The 22266-nt window shown below is 39.3% G+C and overlaps 1 protein-coding gene across 1 annotated transcript in view; it reads left to right on the forward strand.

Moving 5' to 3' along the window:
• Positions 1 to 22266, forward strand: part of LOC128638853 (kazrin-like) — a 504435-nt gene that overhangs the window by 396197 nt on the left and 85972 nt on the right. The window contains exons 5-6 of the mRNA XM_053690987.1: positions 10523 to 10693; positions 14328 to 14497. Coding sequence (XP_053546962.1) covers positions 10523 to 10693; positions 14328 to 14497 — 341 coding nt within the window. The remainder of the gene's footprint in view (positions 1 to 10522; positions 10694 to 14327; positions 14498 to 22266) is intronic.

Genomic DNA, 22266 nt, shown 5'->3' on the forward strand with positions numbered 1-22266 from the left:
GAAACTTCCCAGGTATCTGTCCAGATCCCGGGATCCTCAGGCGGAGGCAGTGGATGCATTATCACTTCCTTGGAAGTATCATCCTGCCTATATCTTTCCGCCTCTAGTTCTTCTTCCAAGAGTAATCTCCAAGATTCTGAAGGAATTCTCGTTTGTTCTGCTGGTAGCTCCAGCCTGGCCTCACAGGTTTTGGTATGCGGATCTTGTCCGGATGGCCTCTTGCCAACCGTGGACTCTTCCGTTAAGACCAGACCTTCTGTCGCAAGGTCCTTTTTCTCCTGTTAAGTGTGGTCAGTCCACGGGTCATCATTACTTCTGGGATATTGCTCCTCCCCAACAGGAAGTGCAAGAGGATTCACCCAGCAGAGCTGCTACATAGCTCCTCCCCTCTACGTCACCTCCAGTCATTCTCTTGCACCCAACGAGTAGATAGGATGTGTGAGAGGACTGTGGTGATTATACTTAGTTTCATACCTTCAATCAAAAGTTTGTTATTTTATAATAGCACCGGAGTGTGTTATTCCTTCTCTGGTAGAATTTGAAGAAGAATCTACCTGTTTTTTTCTATGATTTTAGCCGGCGTAGTTAAGATCATATTGCTGTTTCTCGGCCATCTGAGGAGAGGTAAACTTCAGATCAGGGGACAGCGGGCAGATTAATCTGCAAAGAGGTATGTAGCAGCTTATTATTTTCTGACAATGGAATTGATGAGAAAGTTCTGCCATACCGATATAATGTAAACTCAGCCTTAAATGCAGTAGCAGCAACTGGTATCAGGCTGTCATGTATGTATATTTTACACTTCAGTATTCTGGGGAATGGCACTTCACTGGAATTATACTGTATGCATAAGACTTTAGCCTAATTTGCAGGGACTAGCAACAGGCTTTTTAATAACACTTAATTTATTTAATGTTAAACGTTTTTTGCTGGCATGTAAAATCGTTTAATTTTCTGAGGTACTGGGTGAAAAAATGTTTTGGGCACTATTTTTTTCCACTTGGCAGTCGTTTTATTTAATTTAAGACAGTTTACTGATCTCTCTCACTGTTGTGTGTGAGGGGGAGGGGCCTTTTTTGGCGCTTTTGCTACGCATCAAAAAATTCAGTCAGAAGTTTGTCTTCCCTGCATGATCCGGTTCATCTCTACAGAACTCAGGGGTCTTCAAAACTTATTTTGAGGGAGGTAATCACTCACAGCAGAGCTGTGAGATTGTTGTTGACTGTGATAAAAAACGTTTATTTCTGTATTGTTTTTTCTGCTATCAGGGTTAGTTATCCTTTGCTAATGGGAGCAATCCTTTGTTAAAATTGTGTTTTTACAAAGATTTGATGCTATAACTTCTCAGTTTATTAATTTTCAACTGTCATAACTTTTTCTGTGCTTATTATAGGCACAGTACGTTTTCATATTATAGTAAATTACTTGAAAAGTATTTCCAAGTTGCTAGTTTATTTGCTAGTGTGTTAAACATGTCTGATTCAGAGGAAGATATCTGTGCTATATGTGCTAAAGCCAAAGTGGAGCCCAATAGAAATTTATGTACTAACTGCATTGATGCTACTTTAAATAAAAGTCAATCTGTACAAATTGAACATATTTCACCAAACAACAAGGGGAGAGTTATGCCGACTAACTCGCCTCACGTGTCAGTACCTGCATCTCCCGCTCGGGAGGTGCGTGATATTGTAGCGCCGAGTACATCTGGGCGGCCATTACAAATCACATTACAGGATATGGCTACTGTTATGACTGAAGTTTTGGCTAAATTACCAGAACTAAGAGGTAAGCGTGATCACTCTGGGGTGAGAACAGAGTGCGCTGATAATATTAGGGCCATGTCAGACACTGCGTCACAATTTGCAGAACATGAGGACGGAGAGCTTCATTCTGCGGGTGACGGTTCTGATCCAAACAAACTGGATTCAGACATTTCAAATTTTAAATTTAAGCTGGAAAACCTCCATGTATTACTAGGGGAGGTGTTAGCGGCTCTGAATGATTGTAACACAGTTGCAGTACCAGAGAAAATGTGTAGGTTGGATAAATATTTTGCGGTACTGACGTTTTTCCTATACCTAAGAGACTTACTGAAATTGTTACTAAGGAGTGGGATAGACCCGGTGTGCCGTTCTCACCCCCTCCTATATTTAGAAAGATGTTTCCAATAGACGCCACCACACGGGACTTATGGCAAACAGTCCCTAAGGTGGAGGGAGCAGTTTCTACTTTAGCTAAGCGTACCACTATCCCGGTGGAGGATAGCTGTGCCTTTTCAGATCCAATGGATAAAAAGTTAGAGGGTTACCTTAAGAAAATGTTTGTTCAACAAGGTTTTATATTGCAACCTCTTGCATGCATTGCGCCTGTCACGGCTGCAGCAGCATTTTGGTTTGAGTCTCTGGAAGAGACACTTGAATCAGCTCCATTAGATGAGATTACACACAAGCTTAAAGCCCTTAAGTTAGCTAACTCATTTATTTCGGATGCCGTAGTACATTTAACTAAACTTACGGCTAAGAATTCCGGATTCGCCATTCAGGCGCGCAGAGCACTGTGGCTAAAATCCTGGTCAGCTGACGTTACTTCTAAGTCTTAATTGCTTAATATACCTTTCAAAGGACAGACCTTATTCGGGCCCGGGTTGAAAGAAATTATCGCTGACATTACAGGAGGTAAAGGCCATGCCCTGCCTCAAGACAGAGCCAAACCTAAGGCTAGACAGTCTAATTTTCGTTCCTTTCGTAATTTCAAAGCAGGAGCAGCATCAACTTCCTCTGCACCAAAACAGGAAGGAGCTGTTGCTCGCTACAGACAAGGCTGGAGACCTAACCAGTCCTGGAACAAGGGCAAGCAGGCCAGGAAACCTGCTGCTGCCCCTAAGACAGCATGAATTGAGGGCCCCCGATCCAAGAACGGATCTAGTGGGGGGCAGACTTTCTCTCTTCGCCCAGGCTTGGGCAAGAGATGTCCAGGATCCCTGGGCGTTAGAGATCATATCTCAGGGATACCTTCTGGACTTCAAATCCTCTCCCCCAAAAGGGAGATTTCATCTGTCAAGGTTGTCAACAAACCAAATAAAGAAAGAAGCGTTTCTACGCTGTGTACAAGATCTTTTACTAATGGGAGTGATCCATCCGGTTCCGCGGTCGGAACAAGGACAAGGGTTTTACTCAAATCTGTTTGTGGTTCCCAAAATAGAGGGAACTTTCAGGCCAATCCTGGATTTAAAAATCCTAAACAAATTCCTAAGAGTCCCATCGTTCAAGATGGAAACTATTCGGACAATCTTACCCATGATCCAAAAGGACCACAGTGGATTTAAAGGATGCTTACCTTCACATACCGATTCACAAAGATCATTACCGGTATCTAAGGTTTGCCTTCCTAGACAGGCATTACCAGTTTGTAGCTCTTCCATTCGGATTGGCTACGGCTCCAAGAATCTTCACGAAGGTTCTGGGTGCTCTTCTGGCGGTACTAAGACCGCAAGGAATTTCGGTAGCTCCGTACCTAGACGACATTCTGATACAAGCTTCAAGTTTTCAAACTGCCAAGTCTCATACAGAGTTAGTACTGGCATTTCTAAGGTCGCATGGATGGAAGGTGAACGAAAAGAAGAGTTCTCTCTTTCCACTCACAAGAGTTCCCTTCTTGGGGACTCTTATAGATTCTGTAGAAATGAAGATTTACCTGACAGAAGACAGGTTAACAAAGCTTCAAAATGCATGCCGTGTCCTTCATTCCATTCAACACCCGTCAGTAGCTCAATGCATGGAGGTGATCGGCTTAATGGTAGCGGCAATGGACATAGTACCCTTTGCACGCCTACATCTCAGACCGCTGCAATTGTGCATGCTAAGTCAGTGGAATGGGGATTACTCAGACTTGTCCCCTACTCTGAATCTGGATCAAGAGACCAGAAATTCTCTTCTATGGTGGCTTTCTCTGCCACATCTGTCCAGGGGGATGCCATTCAGCAGGCCAGACTGGACAATTGTAACAACAGACGCCAGCCTACTAGGTTGGGGCGCTGTCTGGAATTCTCTGAAGGCTCAGGGACAATGGAATCAGGAGGAGAGTCTCCTACCAATAAACATTCTGGAATTGAGAGCAGTTCTCAATGCCCTTCTGGCTTGGCCCCAGTTAACAACTCGGGGGTTCATCAGGTTTCAGTCGGACAACATCACGACTGTAGCTTACATCAACCATCAGGGAGGGACAAGAAGCTCCCTAGCAATGATGGAAGTATCAAAGATAATTCGCTGGGCAGAGTCTCACTCTTGCCACCTGTCAGCAATCCACATCCCGGGAGTGGAGAACTGGGAGGCGGATTTCCTAAGTCGTCAGACTTTTCATCCGGGGGAGTGGGAACTTCATCCGGAGGTCTTTGCCCAAATACTTCGACGTTGGGGCAAACCAGAGATAGATCTCATGGCGTCTCGACAGAACGCCAAGCTTCCTCGTTACGGGTCCAGATCCAGGGATCCGGGAGCGGTTCTGATAGATGCTTTGACAGCACCTTGGACCTTCGGGATGGCTTATGTGTTTCCACCCTTCCCGATGCTTCCTCGATTGATTGCCAGAATCAAGCAGGAGAGAGCATCAGTGATTCTAATAGCGCCTGCATGGCCACGCAGGACTTGGTATGCAGATCTAGTGGACATGTCCTCCTGTCCACCTTGGTCTCTACCTCTGAAACAGGACCTTCTGATCCAGGGTCCCTTCAAACATCAAAATCTAATTTCTCTGAAGCTGACTGCTTGGAAATTGAACGCTTGATTTTATCAAAACGTGGTTTTTCTGAGTCAGTTATTGATACCTTAATACAGGCTAGGAAGCCTGTTACCAGAAAGATTTACCATAAGATATGGCGTAAATACTTATATTGGTGCGAATCCAAGAGTTACTCATGGAGTAAGGTTAGGATTCCTAGGATATTGTCTTTTCTACAAGAAGGTTTAGAAAAGGGTTTATCCGCTAGTTCCTTAAAGGGACAGATTTCAGCTCTGTCCGTTCTTTTACACAAACGTCTGTCAGAAGTTCCCGACGTTCAAGCTTTTTGTCAGGCTTTAGCTAGGATCAAGCCTGTGTTTAAAACTGTTGCTCCGCCATGGAGTTTGAACTTAGTTCTTAACGTTTTACAGGGTGTTCCGTTTGAACCCCTTCATTCCATTGATATCAAGCTGTTATCTTGGAAAGTTCTATTTTTAATGACTATTTCCTCGGCTCGAAGAGTCTCTGAGTTATCTGCCTTACATTGTGATTCTCCTTATCTGATTTTTCATTCAGACAAGGTAGTTCTGCGTACTAAGCCTGGGTTCTTACCTAAGGTAGTCACTAACAGGAATATCAATCAAGAGATTGTTGTTCCATCCTTGTGTCCTAATCCTTCTTCGAAGAAGGAACGTCTGCTACACAATCTAGATGTAGTCCGTGCCCTGAAATTTTATCTACAGGCAACTAAGGATTTTCGACAAACGTCTTCCCTGTTTGTCGTTTATTCTGGTCAGAGGAGAGGTCAAAAGGCTTCGGCCACCTCTCTCTCTTTTTGGCTTCGTAGCATAATACGGTTAGCCTATGAGACTGCTGGACAGCAGCCTCCTGAAAGAATTACAGCTCATTCTACTAGAGCTGTGGCTTCCACTTGGGCCTTTAAAAATGAGGCTTCTGTTGAACAGATTTGCAAGGCTGCAACTTGGTCTTCTCTTCATACTTTTTCCAAATTTTACAAATTTGACACTTTTGCTTCTTCGGAGGCTGTTTTTGGGAGAAAGGTTCTTCAGGCAGTGGTTCCTTCCGTATAAAGAGCCTGCCTGTCCCTCCCGTCATCCGTGTACTTTAGCTTTGGTATTGGTATCCCAGAAGTAATGATGACCCGTGGACTGACCACACTTAACAGGAGAAAACAAAATTTATGCTTACCTGATAAATTCCTTTCTCTTGTAGTGTGGTCAGTCCACGGCCCGCCCTGTTTTTTATGGCAGGTAAAAAAAATTTGAATTATACTCCAGTCACCACTACACCCTTTGGCTTCTCCTTTCTCGTTGGTCCTTGGTCGAATGACTGGAGGTGATGTAGAGGGGAGCAGCTATGTAGCAGCTCTGCTGGGTGAATCCTCTTGCACTTCCTGTTGGGGAGGAGTTAATATCCCAGAAGTAATGATGACCCGTGGACTGACCACACTACAGGAGAAAGGAATTTATCAGGTAAGCATAAATTTTGTTTTTCCATCAGGATCTCAAATCCTTAAATTTAAAGGTATGGAGATTGAACGCTTGATTCTTGGTCAAAGAGGTTTCTCTGACTCTGTGATTGATACTATGTTACAGGCTCGTAAATCTGTATCTAGAGAGATATATTATAGAGTCTGGAAGACTTATATTTCTTGGTGTCTTTCTCATCATTTTTCCTGGCATTCTTTTAGAATTCAGAGAATTTTACAGTTTCTTCAGGATGGTTTAGATAAAGGTTTGTCCGCAAGTTCCTTGAAAGGTCAAATCTCTGCTCTTTCTGTTCTTTTTCACAGAAAGATTGCTAATCTTCCTGATATTCATTGTTTTGTGCAAGCCTTGGTTCGTATAAAACCTGTCATTAAGTCAATTTCTCCTCCTTGGAGTTTAAATTTGGTTCTGGGGGCTCTTCAAGCTCCTCCGTTTGAACCTATGCATTCATTGGACATTAAATTACTTTCTTGGAAAGTTTTGTTCCTTTTGGCCATCTCTTCTGCCAGAAGAGTCTCTGAATTATCTGCTCTTTCTTGTGAGTCTCCTTTTCTGATTTTTCATCAGGATAAGGCAGTGTTGCGAACTTCTTTTGAATTTTTACCTAAGGTTGTGAATTCTAACAACATTAGTAGAGAAATTGTAGTTCCTTCATTATGCCCTAATCCTAAGAATTCTAAGGAGAAATCATTGCATTCTTTGGATGTTGTTAGAGCTTTGAAATATTATGTTGAAGCTACTAAGACTTTCCGAAAGACTTCTAGTCTATTTGTCATCTTTTCCGGTTCTAGAAAGGCCAGAAAGCTTCTGCCATTTCTTTGGCATTTTGGTTGAAATCTTTAATTCATCATGCCTCTGTTGAGTCGGGTAAAACTCCGCCTCAGAGGATTACAGATCATTCTACTAGGTCAGTTTCTACTTCCTGGGCGTTTAGGAATGAAGCTTCGGTTGATCAGATTTGCAAAGCAGCAACTTGGTCTTCTTTGCATACTTTTACTAAATTCTACCATTTTGATGCGTTTTCTTCTTCTGAAGCAGTTTTTGGTAGAAAAGTACTTCAGGCAGCTGTTTCAGTTTGAATCTTCTGCTTATGTTTTCATTTAAACTTTATTTTGGGTGTGGATTATTTTCAGCAGGAATTGGCTGTCTTTATTTTATCCCTCCCTCTCTAGTGACTCTTGCGTGGAAAGATCCACATCTTGGGTAGTCATTATCCCATACGTCACTAGCTCATGGACTCTTGCTAAATTACATGAAAGAAAACATAATTTATGTAAGAACTTACCTGATAAATTCATTTCTTTCATATTAGCAAGAGTCCATGAGGCCCACCCTTTTTTGTGGTGGTTATGATTTTTTTGTATAAAGCACAATTATTCCAATTCCTTATTTTTTATGCTTTCGCACTTTTTTCTTATCACCCCACTTCTTGGCTATTCGTTAAACTGATTTGTGGGTGTGGTGAGGGGTGTATTTATAGGCATTTTGAGGTTTGGGAAACTTTGCCCCTCCTGGTAGGAATGTATATCCCATACGTCACTAGCTCATGGACTCTTGCTAATATGAAAGAAATGAATTTATCAGGTAAGTTCTTACATAAATTATGTTTTCTTCTGCTAGAAGAGTTTCTGAGTTATCTGCTTTGCAGTGTAATCCGCCCTATCTGGTGTTCCATTCAGGTAAGGTTGTTTTGCGTACTAAACCTGGTTTCCTTCCAAAGGTTGTTTCCAACAAGAATATTAACCAGGAAATAGTTGTGCCTTCTTTGTGTCCGAATCCAGTTTCAAAGAAGGAACGTTTGTTACACAATTTAGATGTAGTTCGTGCTTTAAAGTTCTATTTAGAAGCAACAAAGGATTTCAGACAAACGTCTTCTCTGTTTGTCATTTATTCTGGCAAGAGGAGAGGTCAAAAAGCTACTGCTACCTCTTTCCTTTTGGCTGAAAAGCATCATCCGATTGGCTTACGAGACTGCCGGACGGCAACCTCCTGAACGCATCACAGCTCACTCTACTAGGGCTTTGGCTTCCACATGGGCCTTCAAGAACGAGGCTTCTGTTGATCAGATATGTAAGGCAGCGACTTGGTCTTCCCTGCACACTTTTGCCAAATTCTACAAATTTGATACTTTTGCTTCTTCGGAGGCTATTTTTGGGAGAAAGGTTTTGCAAGCCGTGGTGCCTTCTGTTTAGGTAACCTGATTGGCTCCCTCCCTTCATCCGTGTCCTAAAGCTTTGGTATTGGTTCCCACAAGTTATGGATGACGCTGTGGACCGGACACACCAATGTTGGAGAAAACAGAATTTATGATTACCTGATAAATTACTTTCTCCAACGTTGTGTCCGGTCCACGGCCCGCCCTGGTTTTTTAATCGGATTTGATGAATTTCTTTCTTTAACTACAGTCACCACGGCACCTTATGGTTTCTCCTGTTTTTTCTCCTGTCCGTCGGTCGAATGACTGGGGTGGGCGGAGCCTAGGAGGGACTATATGGACAGCTTTTGCTGTGCTCTTTGCCATTTCCTGTTGGGGAAGAGAATATTCCCACAAGTTATGGATGACGCCGTGGACCGGACACACCGTTGGAGAAAGTAATTTATCAGGTAAGCATAAATTCTGTTTTTTCTGATGGATGTCAGAAAATCCAAGCTTCATGTTTCTTGCCTGTCTCTCCCGTCTATTAGTTCATCTGTGGCTCAATGCATGGAGGTGATTGGACTGGTGGTTGCCTCCATGGACATCATTCCTTTTGCTCGGTTCCATCTGAGACCTCTGCAGCTATGCATGCTTAGTCAATGGAACGGGAACCACTCAGATCTCTCGCAGAAGATACATTTGGAATCTTCAACAAGAGTCTCACTCTCATGATGGGTTTCACAAGACCATCTGTCTAGGGCACATCCTTCCTGGGTGATTGTGACCACGGACGCCAGCCTGTTAGACTGGGGAGCAGTTTGGGGTTTCTTAAAGACTTCTGGTCTGTGGACTCCAAAGGAGTCGTCTCTTCCAATAAACATCTTAGAGTTGAGAGCAATTTTCTATGCTTTAATAGCTTGGCCCCAACTAGCTTTGGTCCGATTTATCAGATTTCAGTCAGACATCACCTTGGTGGCCTACATCAATCACCAGGGAGGAACTTTGAGTTCCTTGGCAATGAAGGTGTCTCGCATTCTCCAGTGGGCGGAGTCTCACGATTGCAATCTCTCTGCCATCCACATACCAGGGGTGGACAACTGGGAGGGGGATTTTCTAAGCAGGCAGACTTTTCATCACGGAGAGTGGGCTCTCCACCCAGAGGATTTAACAATGATAACTCTTAGGTGGGGGGTTCCAGAGTTGGATTTGATGGCATCTCGGTTGAGAAGGGTTATCCATTTATCTTATGAGACAGCTGGACAGCAGCCGCCTGAGAGAAATTATGGCTCATTCCACTAGAGCGGTTTCATCTTCATGGGCTTTAAAAAATGAAGCTTCTGTGGAGCAAATCTGTAAGACGGCCACTTGGTCCTCTCTATTTATACTTTTTCCAAATTCTACAAATTTGATAATTTTGCCTCAGCTGAGGCTTCTTTTGGGAGAAAGGTTCTTTAAGCGGTGGTACCTTCAGTTTAGGTCTGCCTGTCATGTTCTCCCTCTCTATTTATTCTGTGTCCTCTAGCTTGGGTATTGATTCCCACTAGTAATTAGCATGTTTTGTGGACTCTCCATGCCATAGGAAAAAAAAACAAAATTTATGCTTACCTGATAAATTTATTTCCGGGCATGGAGAGTCTACAACCTACCCTTATTCAAATTAAAACGGCAGTTTTTTTGTCTAGTTATCAGGCACCTCTATATCCTTGTCTTTTTCCGTTTCCCTTCCGCCGAATGACTGGGGGTTATGGGTAAAGGAAGTGATACTTAACAGCTCTGCTGGGGTGCTCTTTGCCGCCTCCTTCTGGCCAGGAGTGAATATCCCACTAGTAATATGATTGTTTTGTGGACTCTCCATGCCCGGAAATAAATTTATCAGGTAAGTATAAATTTTCTTTTTTTCTGTTTTTTGCATCAGGTAATACAGTCACAATCAAACACTGACTATATAGTGTTTTAGAAACAGAGCTTCCCATGCAAAGGTTGTTAAAAATGAAGCTAATTTGTGACTTTTCTTTTGTGCTTGGACATCTAAAAAAAAAGTGATCTTGGGTTGTTTTTAATGGATTTATTAAAAAAGAGCAGGTTTATAAGTTTGCATATGCATTATGTGTGTTGTATAATGTTTCATGCGTTTGGTTTTTTTTGTTGCTTATTTTTTTAGGAAAGTGAAGATGCAGTAAAAGTTTTAGCAAAAGAGAAAGACCTTTTAGAACGAGAGAAGTGGGAGCTACGACGCCAGGCCAAGGAAGCAACAGACCACGCAAGTTCTCTTCGGGCACAGCTGGACTTAAAGGACAACAGAATTAAGGAGCTTGAAGCTGAATTAGCAATGGTGAGAACATAAAACTAGATAGGCTGTAAAAGTTGGTCCTACTCTTTCAGATTAGTTCACTTTTACTTAGAGAGTGCTTATGATAGTATAGGCCAGTGCTGGCTAACCTTGGCTCCTGAGGATGTTTTAAAACAGTTTCCCATGATGCTTAGACACTCTGCAGTTTAATTGAGCATCATGGGAAATGTAGTTCTGAAACATGTCGGGTGTCAAGGTCCAGCCATCACAGGTCTAGGCAAAGTAGCATTTCTCTCTTAGTTTTTGTGTGTTTTGTTTGTTTGTTTTATTTTAGATCAGGGGGAAAATCCCTGATTAAAACTGTATGAATGGCTTTTCCCTTTTTTATTTTATATTTTAACTTTTTTTATTTGTTAGTAGTGAAAGGCCATATCAGATATAATATAATGGGTGTCATATTTAGTTTCTAATTCTGCACTGAAATCCTTGGGAAGGGAGAAAACATCCTAAGAATGCATTGCTTGAATTGTTGTTTTTCCCTTAAATTAACTTCCCTCTAGAGGCAATAGACTGAAAGCAGAAATGTCAGGTGAAGGGTAGAAAAACAAGCATATGCTAGCTAGATGCTGTAAAATAGTTTGAGCAAAAGAATCCAATGACCTGTTTTGTATTTTCAGCTGGTAGGTCATACACACACACAAATCACAGCAATTAAAGGGACAGTGTACTCTAATATTTTCTCCCTTTGTTTAATGTGTTCCTAATTATCCATTTTACCTACTGCAGTGTATTAAATTGTTAACAAATAGCTCCTTCGCTTTTATTTTCTCATTTGAAATAGCTAATGTTGCCTGTTGCTTCCCGTATACTGAACATTTCTGTACTTAAAGGGGCATGAAACCCAAACATTTTTCTTTCATGTTTCAGATAGAACATACAATTTTAAACAAATTTACTATTTCCCCCCCCGTTCTTTTGTTATCCTTTGTTGAAAAGAAGTTATGTAAGCTCAGGAGTGTGCACATGTCTGCAGCACAATATGGCAGAAGTTTTGCTACAATGTTATACATTAGTAGTAGCACTAGAAAGCAGCACTATTTCCTGTCATGTAGCGATTCAGGCATGTACACGCTACCTACCCTAGGTATCTCTTGAACAAAGAAAAACATGAGACCAAAGCAAATTTGATAATAGAAGTAAACTGGAAACTGTTTAAAAAAATGCATTCTCTATCTGAATAATAAAAGAGAAAATTTTGTTTAATGTGTTGCAATTTCACAAGTAGAATTCTGGCTCCGAAAAGAGCGAAATGCTGCAAGTGGCCGCCTCCCACAGATAACTTAGCTGCTGAATTCCCAGGCCTATAAAAAAAACATGTAAACAAGAAGTTTTAAATAAAATAATGCTCCCAGCGGGGGGTTGTGAAAGAGAGGTACTAAAATTATAATTTTCTACTGTTCTCTCAATATTGTCCTTTCTGTAAACAGTAATAAAGATTAGTTTGTCTAAATAATCAGACAGATAACATAATGAGGCAACATAATAAGGTATACTCTCCCTACAAGGTCAGCCCACTATAATTGGTCGTGGTTTCAGTTAGCAGAAACCTATTTCATGTACCAAAATTTACCTAACGGAACCATTTGCCATATAAACTCTGCCGATGGTATAACAAATAAATGGAAGCACATTAAGGAGAAACAGTACACTGTCCCCTTTAAGCATGTTCTTGTTGAGTGATCATCACAATCTGTAGCTCCTGTTAGTATGTCAAGTAGATTGTGATTTAGTTACCGGAGTTCAGTAAGGAATAGGTGAGCAATACTGACCCACTATTTCTAAAACCTTATCCATTGGTTTTCCTGATCAGTATAGGTCAGGAATAGTTGTGGTGTGACACACACATAAGACGATAAAGCTTGTAAAATATGAGCATGATCTCCTGATACAAAACATCCCCTATTGTGTTTTTCTCTAAAAAAAAATGTTTAATCAGTTTTAATAAAGCCTCTTATAATTACACGTTATCCTAGTACAGTTATTTAAAGGGATATTAAACAGTGCTTCTTCTGTAAAAACAAATGTTAAATCAAAGTAAACATAAAATTAAACGGGTTATGCAAAAAAAAGTTGTTTGCCATTTCTTTTACTCAATGAGCAGTTAATAATTCTCAGTGTAGCAACTACCTTCAGGGAGGTGAGATAGCTGACATGTTGGCAACTTAGGTTGCATTCTGCCTCTCCTGAGCATGGGCAAATAAAGACGGACACCCTGTTTATCTAGTAGTCACTTAATAATAAACCAGCTCATGCTACTCTAGTAGTTTTGACATCAAACTACACTTCTTCCTGTACAGACCACAGCTTCCTTGTTAGGGCTTTGACAGGAAGTAATGGACACCTCACAAATTAAGCTTTAAAAAAAAAAAAGGTAAAATTGCAATATGTATTCATAAAGTATAAACCACTTCTTAAAGCTTTTTTTTATTACAACAATGAAACAAACTGTTTCATATCCCTTTTTAAGATGTATACATAATATATTCTTGGAAAATGGTCTTCCTAGAATATACTCTACTTGTATCCTGTGATTTCCTACCTATTACATCTCTTGAATAAGTATAGATGGCGATTCTGACACTTTAATATTTTACCTTTGCTTAAAGGGACATGAAACACAACATTTTTATATCATGAATCAGAGTACATTGGAAAGTTGTTTAAAATCACATGCTCTATTATTATTTTCTTCATTCTCTTGGTATCTTTTTTTGAAGCAACAGCTATGCATTACCGAGAGTTAGTTGAACACATCTGGTGAACCAATGACGAGGCATTTGTGTGCAGCCACCATATCAGCAGTTAGCTCTCAGTAATGCATTGCTTCTCCTGAGCCTACCTGGGAATGCTTTACAACTAAGGGTACTATGAGAAAGAAGCACATTTAATAGAAGTAGATTGGAAAGTGGAATAAAATTGCATGCTCTGTCTGAATCGTAAAAGAAAAATGTTGGCTTGCATGTCCCTTTAAGGATTAAAAGGATAATTGTAAACATTTATTACCCACCTCACATATTAGGTTCACTTTAAGAAATTGTGTGTGTTTGTTTACAAATTTATTTAAAAAAATGGGCTAATTATAGCAAATTTTTATAATCATCCAACATTTTATCATCACAGTAATTACTCTGTGCCTTTATGAAATGTAATTTTTTTGCTTTTTTTGAAGTCCTATACACAGTTACGTTTCATATATATGTGAATATGTATAGGTACTTAAAAGTATATTTTATTGCTTGACTCATCAATTAATTTCTAAGTGATGAGTTTAAAACACTCGTACAACTTTAAACTAGAAACAAAATACAGCAATCTTGTTGCAAAACATTCCTTTCCCTCCTGATTACAGATATACAGCCCTTAAATGTATTGCGGCTTTTTATTTCAATCTCCTTCTCGTGTTATGTTTTTAAACTTGGCACTTTCAGGTTTTTTTTTTTTTTTTTTTGTGTTTTTTTTACCTCTTCACATAGTTTCAGAACTGAATGTGTTACTGAACTACTGGTCGTTTTAACTCTTTACTGTCCTTCAACCCACCCTCCCACCAACCCTCTAATGTGGTTCACGTTTAAGGATACCCTAGTTAGACTGTCATGCTTGTGACCTGTTTCTCCAGATAACAAAGTGTGTTGCCCAGAGAAAGGAATATCGTGTTTATGAGCACCTTTCTGAGAAGGAGCCCTCCTACAGAGGGATAGCGGTAAGAAATAAGCCTTTAGGGAAAACAACCTTATTTTCCCTAATTATTGTATCTTTTTCCCCCCCTTTGTTTTGTTTCTCTGTATGGTGAGATCATAATACACAATTGTATGGCTAACAATGCACTCTATTTTGGGAATTTCACATCTTTTTAACACACCACTTGTAATGAAATCAAGGCTTTTTAAATCATATGATCACATGCACAAGTGCCGCTTAAATATATAGCTTTATTGTTGCACTGAACTATGTTAAACAGTATATTCATGAGCCATTAGTCACAAATGTCAAGTGCAGTTAACAGGCACAATATATGCTCTAAAATGATTGTATTAAAGGGATAGAAAAGTCAAAATTAAACACGCATGATTCAGATAGAGCATGTAATTTTAAGACCCCCTTTAAATACACTTCTATTTTCAAATGTGCTTTGTTTTTTGGTATCCCTTGTTGAAAAAGAACATGCACATCACTTACACTGGTGGGAGCTAGCTGCTGATTGGTGCCTGCACACATTTTTCTCTTGTGATTGGCTAACTAGATGTCTTCAGCTAGCTGCCAGCAGTGCAATGCTGTTCTTCAGAAAAGCATAACAAGAAAATGAAGCAAATTTGATAAAAGTAATATATTGGAAAGTTGTTTAAAAGTGTGTGTTCTATCCAAATCATAAAAGAAAATTTGGGGGTTTCCTGTCCCTTTAAGTAAAATAAAATTTGGCCCTTATGCATGTGCCCTTATTTTTCTATTTTGGTAAAAGGGGGTTAATCCGAATTTGTTTTGACTTTGTTCTTCTGTCCGTCTATTTGTAAATGATTCTAACACTGATTATATGACTGCTATGGGAAAAATTAATTGTCACAAATGGTCTTCTTTCTACAGCACTAAATCCTACCTGCATCTTAAGCTTGTCTCTGTTTAATCAAAATTGCTCTATTCTAATCTTACCTTATTCTTTGGCTGTAATTTTATGGCTACAAATTAGGTAGTTGCTACAAAAGTGTTACATCTGAGACCTGCTGTTTACCTGATGGGGGTTGGTTAATTAATTATATTCACTTTATAAATAGAGCAGTGAAAAACAGTAAATGGCGTATACATGGAAAACAAAAAAACACAAAACTATTGCATGTGACAAAATCACTTTAAGCTGTTGCCTGGTATATAGGTCAGCAGTACATGGTATCACTGTAGCAGCCTAGGATTAAAGCGAGACATAACCCCATCCCTACATTTTATGTAATATTGCCATCTGTTTATCTACATGCTGCCAACATCACATGAGTGACATTTTAAAAGTTACATTGTAAGCTCATTTTTTTCCATTACAAAATAACATCACCAATTCTATACATTTAAGGGACATAAACTGGAAATTAATTCCTCATAAAACATTAATTATACATAGTGGAAAAATGTCAACACTTTTTTCTTTTGCCTGCTTTAACTGTAACTTAAATCCTGAAATTTATATATAAATCTCCAAACCCAAAGAGCTCTAAAAAAAAAAAAAAAACTCACATAACTCAGTCTTTACTTTGCCTCCGTTGGAGATGGTTGAAGAATGAAGATATGCATTTGACTTTTCAGAGAGTGGGGTTTTCAGTCTATGTTGAGGCCCGGTTTCCCCTCAGAGTACAGTGCTTGTCAGTGGGTATGGTTTATGATTCTTTTTTTACCTCATAGGACATTTTTCATAAACACTCTATAGTTGGTCGCAGGGTCTTGTCTTTTGCTTCTATTTATGGAGCTACAATATACTCTTATTCCATAACCTCTGCTAATGTTTCAGTACTGATTTGGCTGTTTGCTGCTTGATTGTCTATTGGTAAGTATGTTTTTATTAACATTTAGCCACTCCTTTAGCTATGTTCTGTGCACCTAAGTTTTATATATATATATATATATATATATATATATATATATATATATATATATATATATATATATATATATATATATATTCTCCAAAGAGGAAAGCACAATCTCACAACTTATAAAGCACAGGCACTCGGTGGTCTTGAATAAAATATCCAATTTATTAAATCAAGGTTAAAAAGACATATTACTGTGCCTTTGTCAAATGTCAAAAATAGAGCTGAGAAATTCTAAAAAGGTATTTTTAACCTTGATTTAATAAATTGGATATTTTATTCAGTTATTCAAGACCACTGAGTGCCTGTGCTTTTGGATCAAGATATATATATATATATATATATGTGTGTGTGTGTGTATATATATATGTGTATATGTATATGTAAATATTTGCATAGGAAATTAGCACATCAAGGCAAGTATCCCCGCTTGCTTTTCCCCAGAAATTCTTAATATACAATGTTACCAATGCACAAGAGAATTGTGGGTAAGATATGCAAATTTAGATATGCAAATTCTCAGTAGTTTTTTTATTTTAATTTCAGTTTTTTTTCTCCCCCCATAATTTTAATGAATTTTGGTTTAACCATGAAAATAGCTTTACCAATGCCAATCTATCTCCTACTGATGAGTTCCAAAAAGAACGAAACAGGCTTGTCTAGTGAGTGATTTCTGGTTTGCTGTCATAATCCTGTTAAAAGGATCGCTGTGTCAAAACAGTATTTCTCTTGTAAGGTGTATCCAGTCCACGGGTTCATCCATTACTTGTAGGATATTCTCCTTCCCAACAGGAAGTTGCAAGAGGACACCCACAGCAGAGCTGTCTATATAGCTCCTCCCCTAACTGCCACTCCCAGTCATTATCTTGCAACTCTCGACAAGAAAGGAAGTATCAAGAGATATGTGGTGACTTAGTGTAGTTTTACCTTCAATCAAGAGTTTATTTTCTTTCATGTAATTAACAAGAGTCCATGAGCTAGTGACGTATGGGACACACATTCCTACCAGGAGGGGCAAAGTTTCCCAAACCTTAAAATGCCTATAAATACACCCCTCACCACACCCACAAATCAGTTTTACAAACTTTGCCTCCAAGGGAGGTGGTGAAGTAAGTTTGTGCTAGATTCTACGTTGATATGCGCTCCGCAGCAAGTTGGAGCCCGGTTTTCCTCTCAGCGTGCAGTGAATGTCAGAGGGATGTGAAGAGAGTATTGCCTATTGAATGCAGTGATCTCCTTCTACGGGGTCTATTTCATAAGGTTCTCTGTTATCGGTCGTAGAGATTCATCTCTTACCTCCCTTTTCAGATCGACGATATACTCTTATATTTACCATTTCCTCTACTGATTCTCGTTTCAGTACTGGTTTGGCTTTCTACAAACATGTAGATGAGTGTCCTGGGGTAAGTAAGTCTTATTTTCTGTGACACTCTAAGCTATGGTTGGGCACTTTATTTATAAAGTTCTAAATATATGTATTCAAACATTTATTTGCCTTGACTCAGAATGTTCAACTTTCCTTATTTCCAGACAGTCAGTTTCATATTTGGGATTATGCATTGATTTATCATATTTTTTCTTACCTCAAAAATTTGACTTTTTTCCCTGTGGGCTGTTAGGCTCGCGGGGGCTGAAAATGCTTCATTTTATTGCGTCATTCTTGGCGCGGACTTTTTTGGCGCAAAAATTATTTTCCGTTTCCGGCGTCATACATGTCGCCGGAAGTTGCGTCATTTTTTGACGTTATTTTGCGTCAAAAATGTCGCCCTCCGGATGTGGCGTCATTTTTGGCGCCAAAAGCATTTAGGCGCCAAATAATGTGGGCGTCTTTTTTGGCGCTAAAAAATATGGGCGTCATTTTTGTCTCCACATTATTTAAGTCTCATTATTTATTGCTTCTGGTTGCTAGAAGCTTGTTCACTGGCATTTTTTTCCCATTCCTGAAACTGTCATTTAAGGAATTTGATCAATTTTGCTTTATATGTTGTTTTTTTCTTTTACATATTGCAAGATGTTCCACGTTGCAACTGAGTCAGAAGTTACTACAGGAAAATCACTGCACAGTGCTGGAGCTACCAAGCTAAGTCTGCTATAAACTTTTGGTATCTGTTTCTCCAGCTGTTATTTGTATTGCATGTCATGTCAAACTTATTAATGCAGATAAAATTTCCTTTAGTACTGTTACATTACCTGTTGCTGTCCGTCAACATCTAATTTTCAGAGTGTTCCTGATAACATAAGAGATTTTATTTTTTAAATCCATTAAGAAGGCTATGTCTGTTATTTCTCCTTCTAGTATACATAAGTCTTTTAAAACTTCTCTTTTTTTCAGATGAATTTTTAAATGAACATCATCATTCTGATACTGATAATGGTTCTTCTGGTTCAGAGGTTTCTGTCTCAGAGGTTGATGCTGATAAATCTTTGTATTTGTTCAAGATGGATTTTATTCGTTCTTTACTTAAAGAAGTGTTATTTGCATTAGAAATAGAGGATTCTGGTCCTCTTGATACTAAATGTAAACGTTTAAATAAGGTTTTTAAATCTCCTGTAGTTATTCCAGAAGTGTTTTATCTCCCTGATGCTATTTCTGAAGTAATTTCCAGGGAATGGAATAATTTGGATAATTTATTTTCTCCTTCTAGACGTTTAAGCAAATTATATCCTGTGCCATCTGACAGATTAGAGTTTGTTGGGACAAAAATCCCTAAGGTTATGGGGCTGTCTCTACTCCTGCTAATGTACTACTGTTCCTGTGGCAGATAGTACTTCATTTAAGGATCCTTTAGATAGGAAAATTGAATCCTTTCTAAGAAAAGCTTACTTATGTTCAGGTAATCTTCTTAGACCTGCTATATTTTTAGCGGATGTTGCTGCAGCTTCAACTTTTTTGGTTAGAAGCTTTAGCGCAACAAGTAACAGATCATAATTTTATAGCATTATTATTATTCTATAACATGCTAATAATTTTATTGGTGATACCATCTTTTGATATCATTAGAGTTGATGTCAGGTATATGTCTCTAGCTATTTTAGCTAGAAAAGCTTTATGGATTAAACTTGGAATGCTGACATGTCTTCTAAGTCAACTTTGCTTTCCCTTTCTTTCCAGGGTAAATAATCATTTCGTTCCTTTCCTCACAACAAGGAACAAAAGCCTGATCCTTCTTCCTCAGGAGCGGTATCAGTTTGGAAACTATTTCCAGTTTGGAATATATCCAAGCCTTATAGAATCCTATAGCCAGCTCCTAAGTACCTATGAAGGTGCGGCCCTTATTCCAGCTCAGCTGGTATGGGGCAGATTACGTTTTCTTCAAAGAAATTTGGATCAATTCCGTTCTTAATCTCTGGTTTCAGAAACATTGTTTCAGAAAGGTACAGAATTGGCTTCAAGTTAAGGCCTCCTGCTAAGAGATTCTTTTCTTTCCCGTGTCCCAATTGACACAGCAAGGCTCAGTATTTCTGAAATGTGTTTCAGATCTAGAGTTGGCTGGAGTATTTATGCCAGTTCCAGTTCTGGAACAGGGGCTGGGGTTTTATTTTATCTCTTCATTGTACCAAAGAAGGTCAATTCCTTCAGACCAGTTCTGGATCTATCATTATTGAATCGTTATGTTAGGATACCAACATTCAAGATGGTTACTGTAGGACTATCCTGCCTTTTGTTTAGCAAGGGCATTATATGTCTACAATAGATTTACAGGATGTGTATCTGCATATTCCGATTCATCCAGATCATTTTTAGTGTCTGAGATTCTCTTTTTAGACAAGCATTACCAGTTTTTTGGCTCTACTATTTGGCCTAGCCTCAGTTCCAAGAATTTTTTTCAAAGGTTCTCGGTGCCCTTCTTTCTGTAATCAGAGAATAGGGTTTTGGTATTTCCTTATTTGGACGATATCTTGGTACTTGCTCAGTCTTCTCATTTTCGAAGAATCTCATACGAATCGACTTGTGTTGTTTCTTCAAGTTCATGGTTGGAGGATCAATTTACCAATCAGTTTATTGATTCCTCAGACAAGGGTAACCTTTTTAGGTTTCTAGATAAATTCAGTGTCTATGACTCTGTCCTTGTCAGACAAGAGAAGTTTAACATTGATATCAGCTTGTCAAAACCTTCAGTCACAATCATTCCCTTTGGTAGCCTTATGCATGGAAATGTTGGATCTTAGGACTGCCGCATCAGATGCGATCTCCTTTGCTCGTTTTCACATGCAACCTCTTCAGCTCTGTATGCTGAACCAATGGTGCAGGGATTACTCAAAGATATCTCAATTAATATCTTTAAACCGATTTTACGACACTCTCTGACATGGTGGACAGATCACCATCGTTTAGTTCAGGGGGCTTCTTTGTTCTTCCGACCTGGACTATAATCTCAACAGATACGAGTCTTACAGGTTGGGGAGCTGTGTGGGGGTATCTGACGGCACAAGGGGTTTGGGAATCTCAGGAGGTGAGATTTCCGATCAATATTTTGGAACCCCGTGCAATTTTCAGAGCTCTTCAGTCTTGGCCTCTTCTGAAGAGAGAGTTGTTCATTGTTTTCAGATAAGACATTGTCACAACTGTGGCATACATCAATCATCAAGGAGGGACTCGCAGTCCTCTGGCTATGAAAGAAGTATCTCGAATTTTGGTTTGGGCGGAATCCAGCTCCTGTCTAATCTCTGCGGTTTATATCCCAGGTATGGACAATTGGAAAGCGGATTATTTCAGTCGCCAAACGTTGCATCCGGGCGAATGGTCTCTTCACCCAGAGGTATTTCTTCAGATTGTTCAAATGTGGGAACTTCCAGAAATAGTTCTGATGGCTTCTCATCTAAACAAGAAACTTCCCAGGTATCTGTCCAGATCCCGGGATCCTCAGGCGGAGGCAGTGGATGCATTTTCACTTCCTTGGAAGTATCATCCTGCCTATATCTTTCCGCCTCTAGTTCTTCTTCCAAGAGTAATCTCCAAGATTCTGAAGGAATGCTCGTTTGTTCTGCTGGTAGCTCCGGCATGGCCTCACAGGTTTTGGTATGCGGATCTTGTCCGGATGGCCTCTTGCCAACCGTGGACTCTTCCGTTAAGACCAGACCTTTTGTCTCAAGGTCCTTTTTTCCATCAGGATCTGAAATCCTTAAATTTAAAGGTATGGAGATTGAACGCTTGATTCTTGGTCAAAGAGGTTTCTCTGACTCTGTGATTAATACTATGTTACAGGCTCGTACATCTGTATCCAGAGAGATATATTATAGAGTCTGGAAGACTTATATTTCTTGGTGTCTTTCTCATCATTTTTCTTGGCATTCTTTTAGAATACCGAGAATATTACAATTTCTTCAGGATGGTTTAGATAAGGGTTTGTCCGCAAGTTCCTTGAAAGGTCAAATCTCTGCTCTTTCTGTTCTTTTTCACAGAAAGATTGCTATTCTTCCTGATATTCATTGTTTTGTACAAGCTTTGGTTTGTATAAAGCCTGTCATTAAGTCAATTTCTCCTCCTTGGAGTTTGAATTTGGTTCTGGGGGCTCTTCAAGCTCCTCCATTTGAACCTATGCATTCATTGGATATTAATTACTTTCTTGGAAAGTTTTGTTCCTTTTGGCCATCTCTTCTGCCAGAAGAGTTTCTGAATTATCTGCTCTTTCTTATGAGTCTCCTTTTCTGATTCTTCATCAGGATAAGGCGGTGTTGCGAACTTCTTTTGAATTTTTACCTAAAGTTGTGAATTCCAACAACATTAGTAGAGAAATTGTGGTTCCTTCATTATGTCCTAATCCTAAGAATTCTAAGGAGAAATCGTTGCATTCTTTGGATGTTGTTAGAGCTTTGAAATATTATGTTGAAGCTACGAAATCTTTCTGTAAGACTTCTAGTCTATTTGTTATCTTTTCCGGTTCTAGGAAAGGCCAGAAAGCTTCTGCCATTTCTTTGGCATCTTGGTTGAAATCTTTAATTCATCTTGCCTATGTTGAGTCGGGTAAAATTCCGCCTCAGAGA

Source organism: Bombina bombina, chromosome 8, assembly GCF_027579735.1.
Source record: "Bombina bombina isolate aBomBom1 chromosome 8, aBomBom1.pri, whole genome shotgun sequence".
NCBI lineage: Eukaryota > Metazoa > Chordata > Amphibia > Anura > Bombinatoridae > Bombina > Bombina bombina.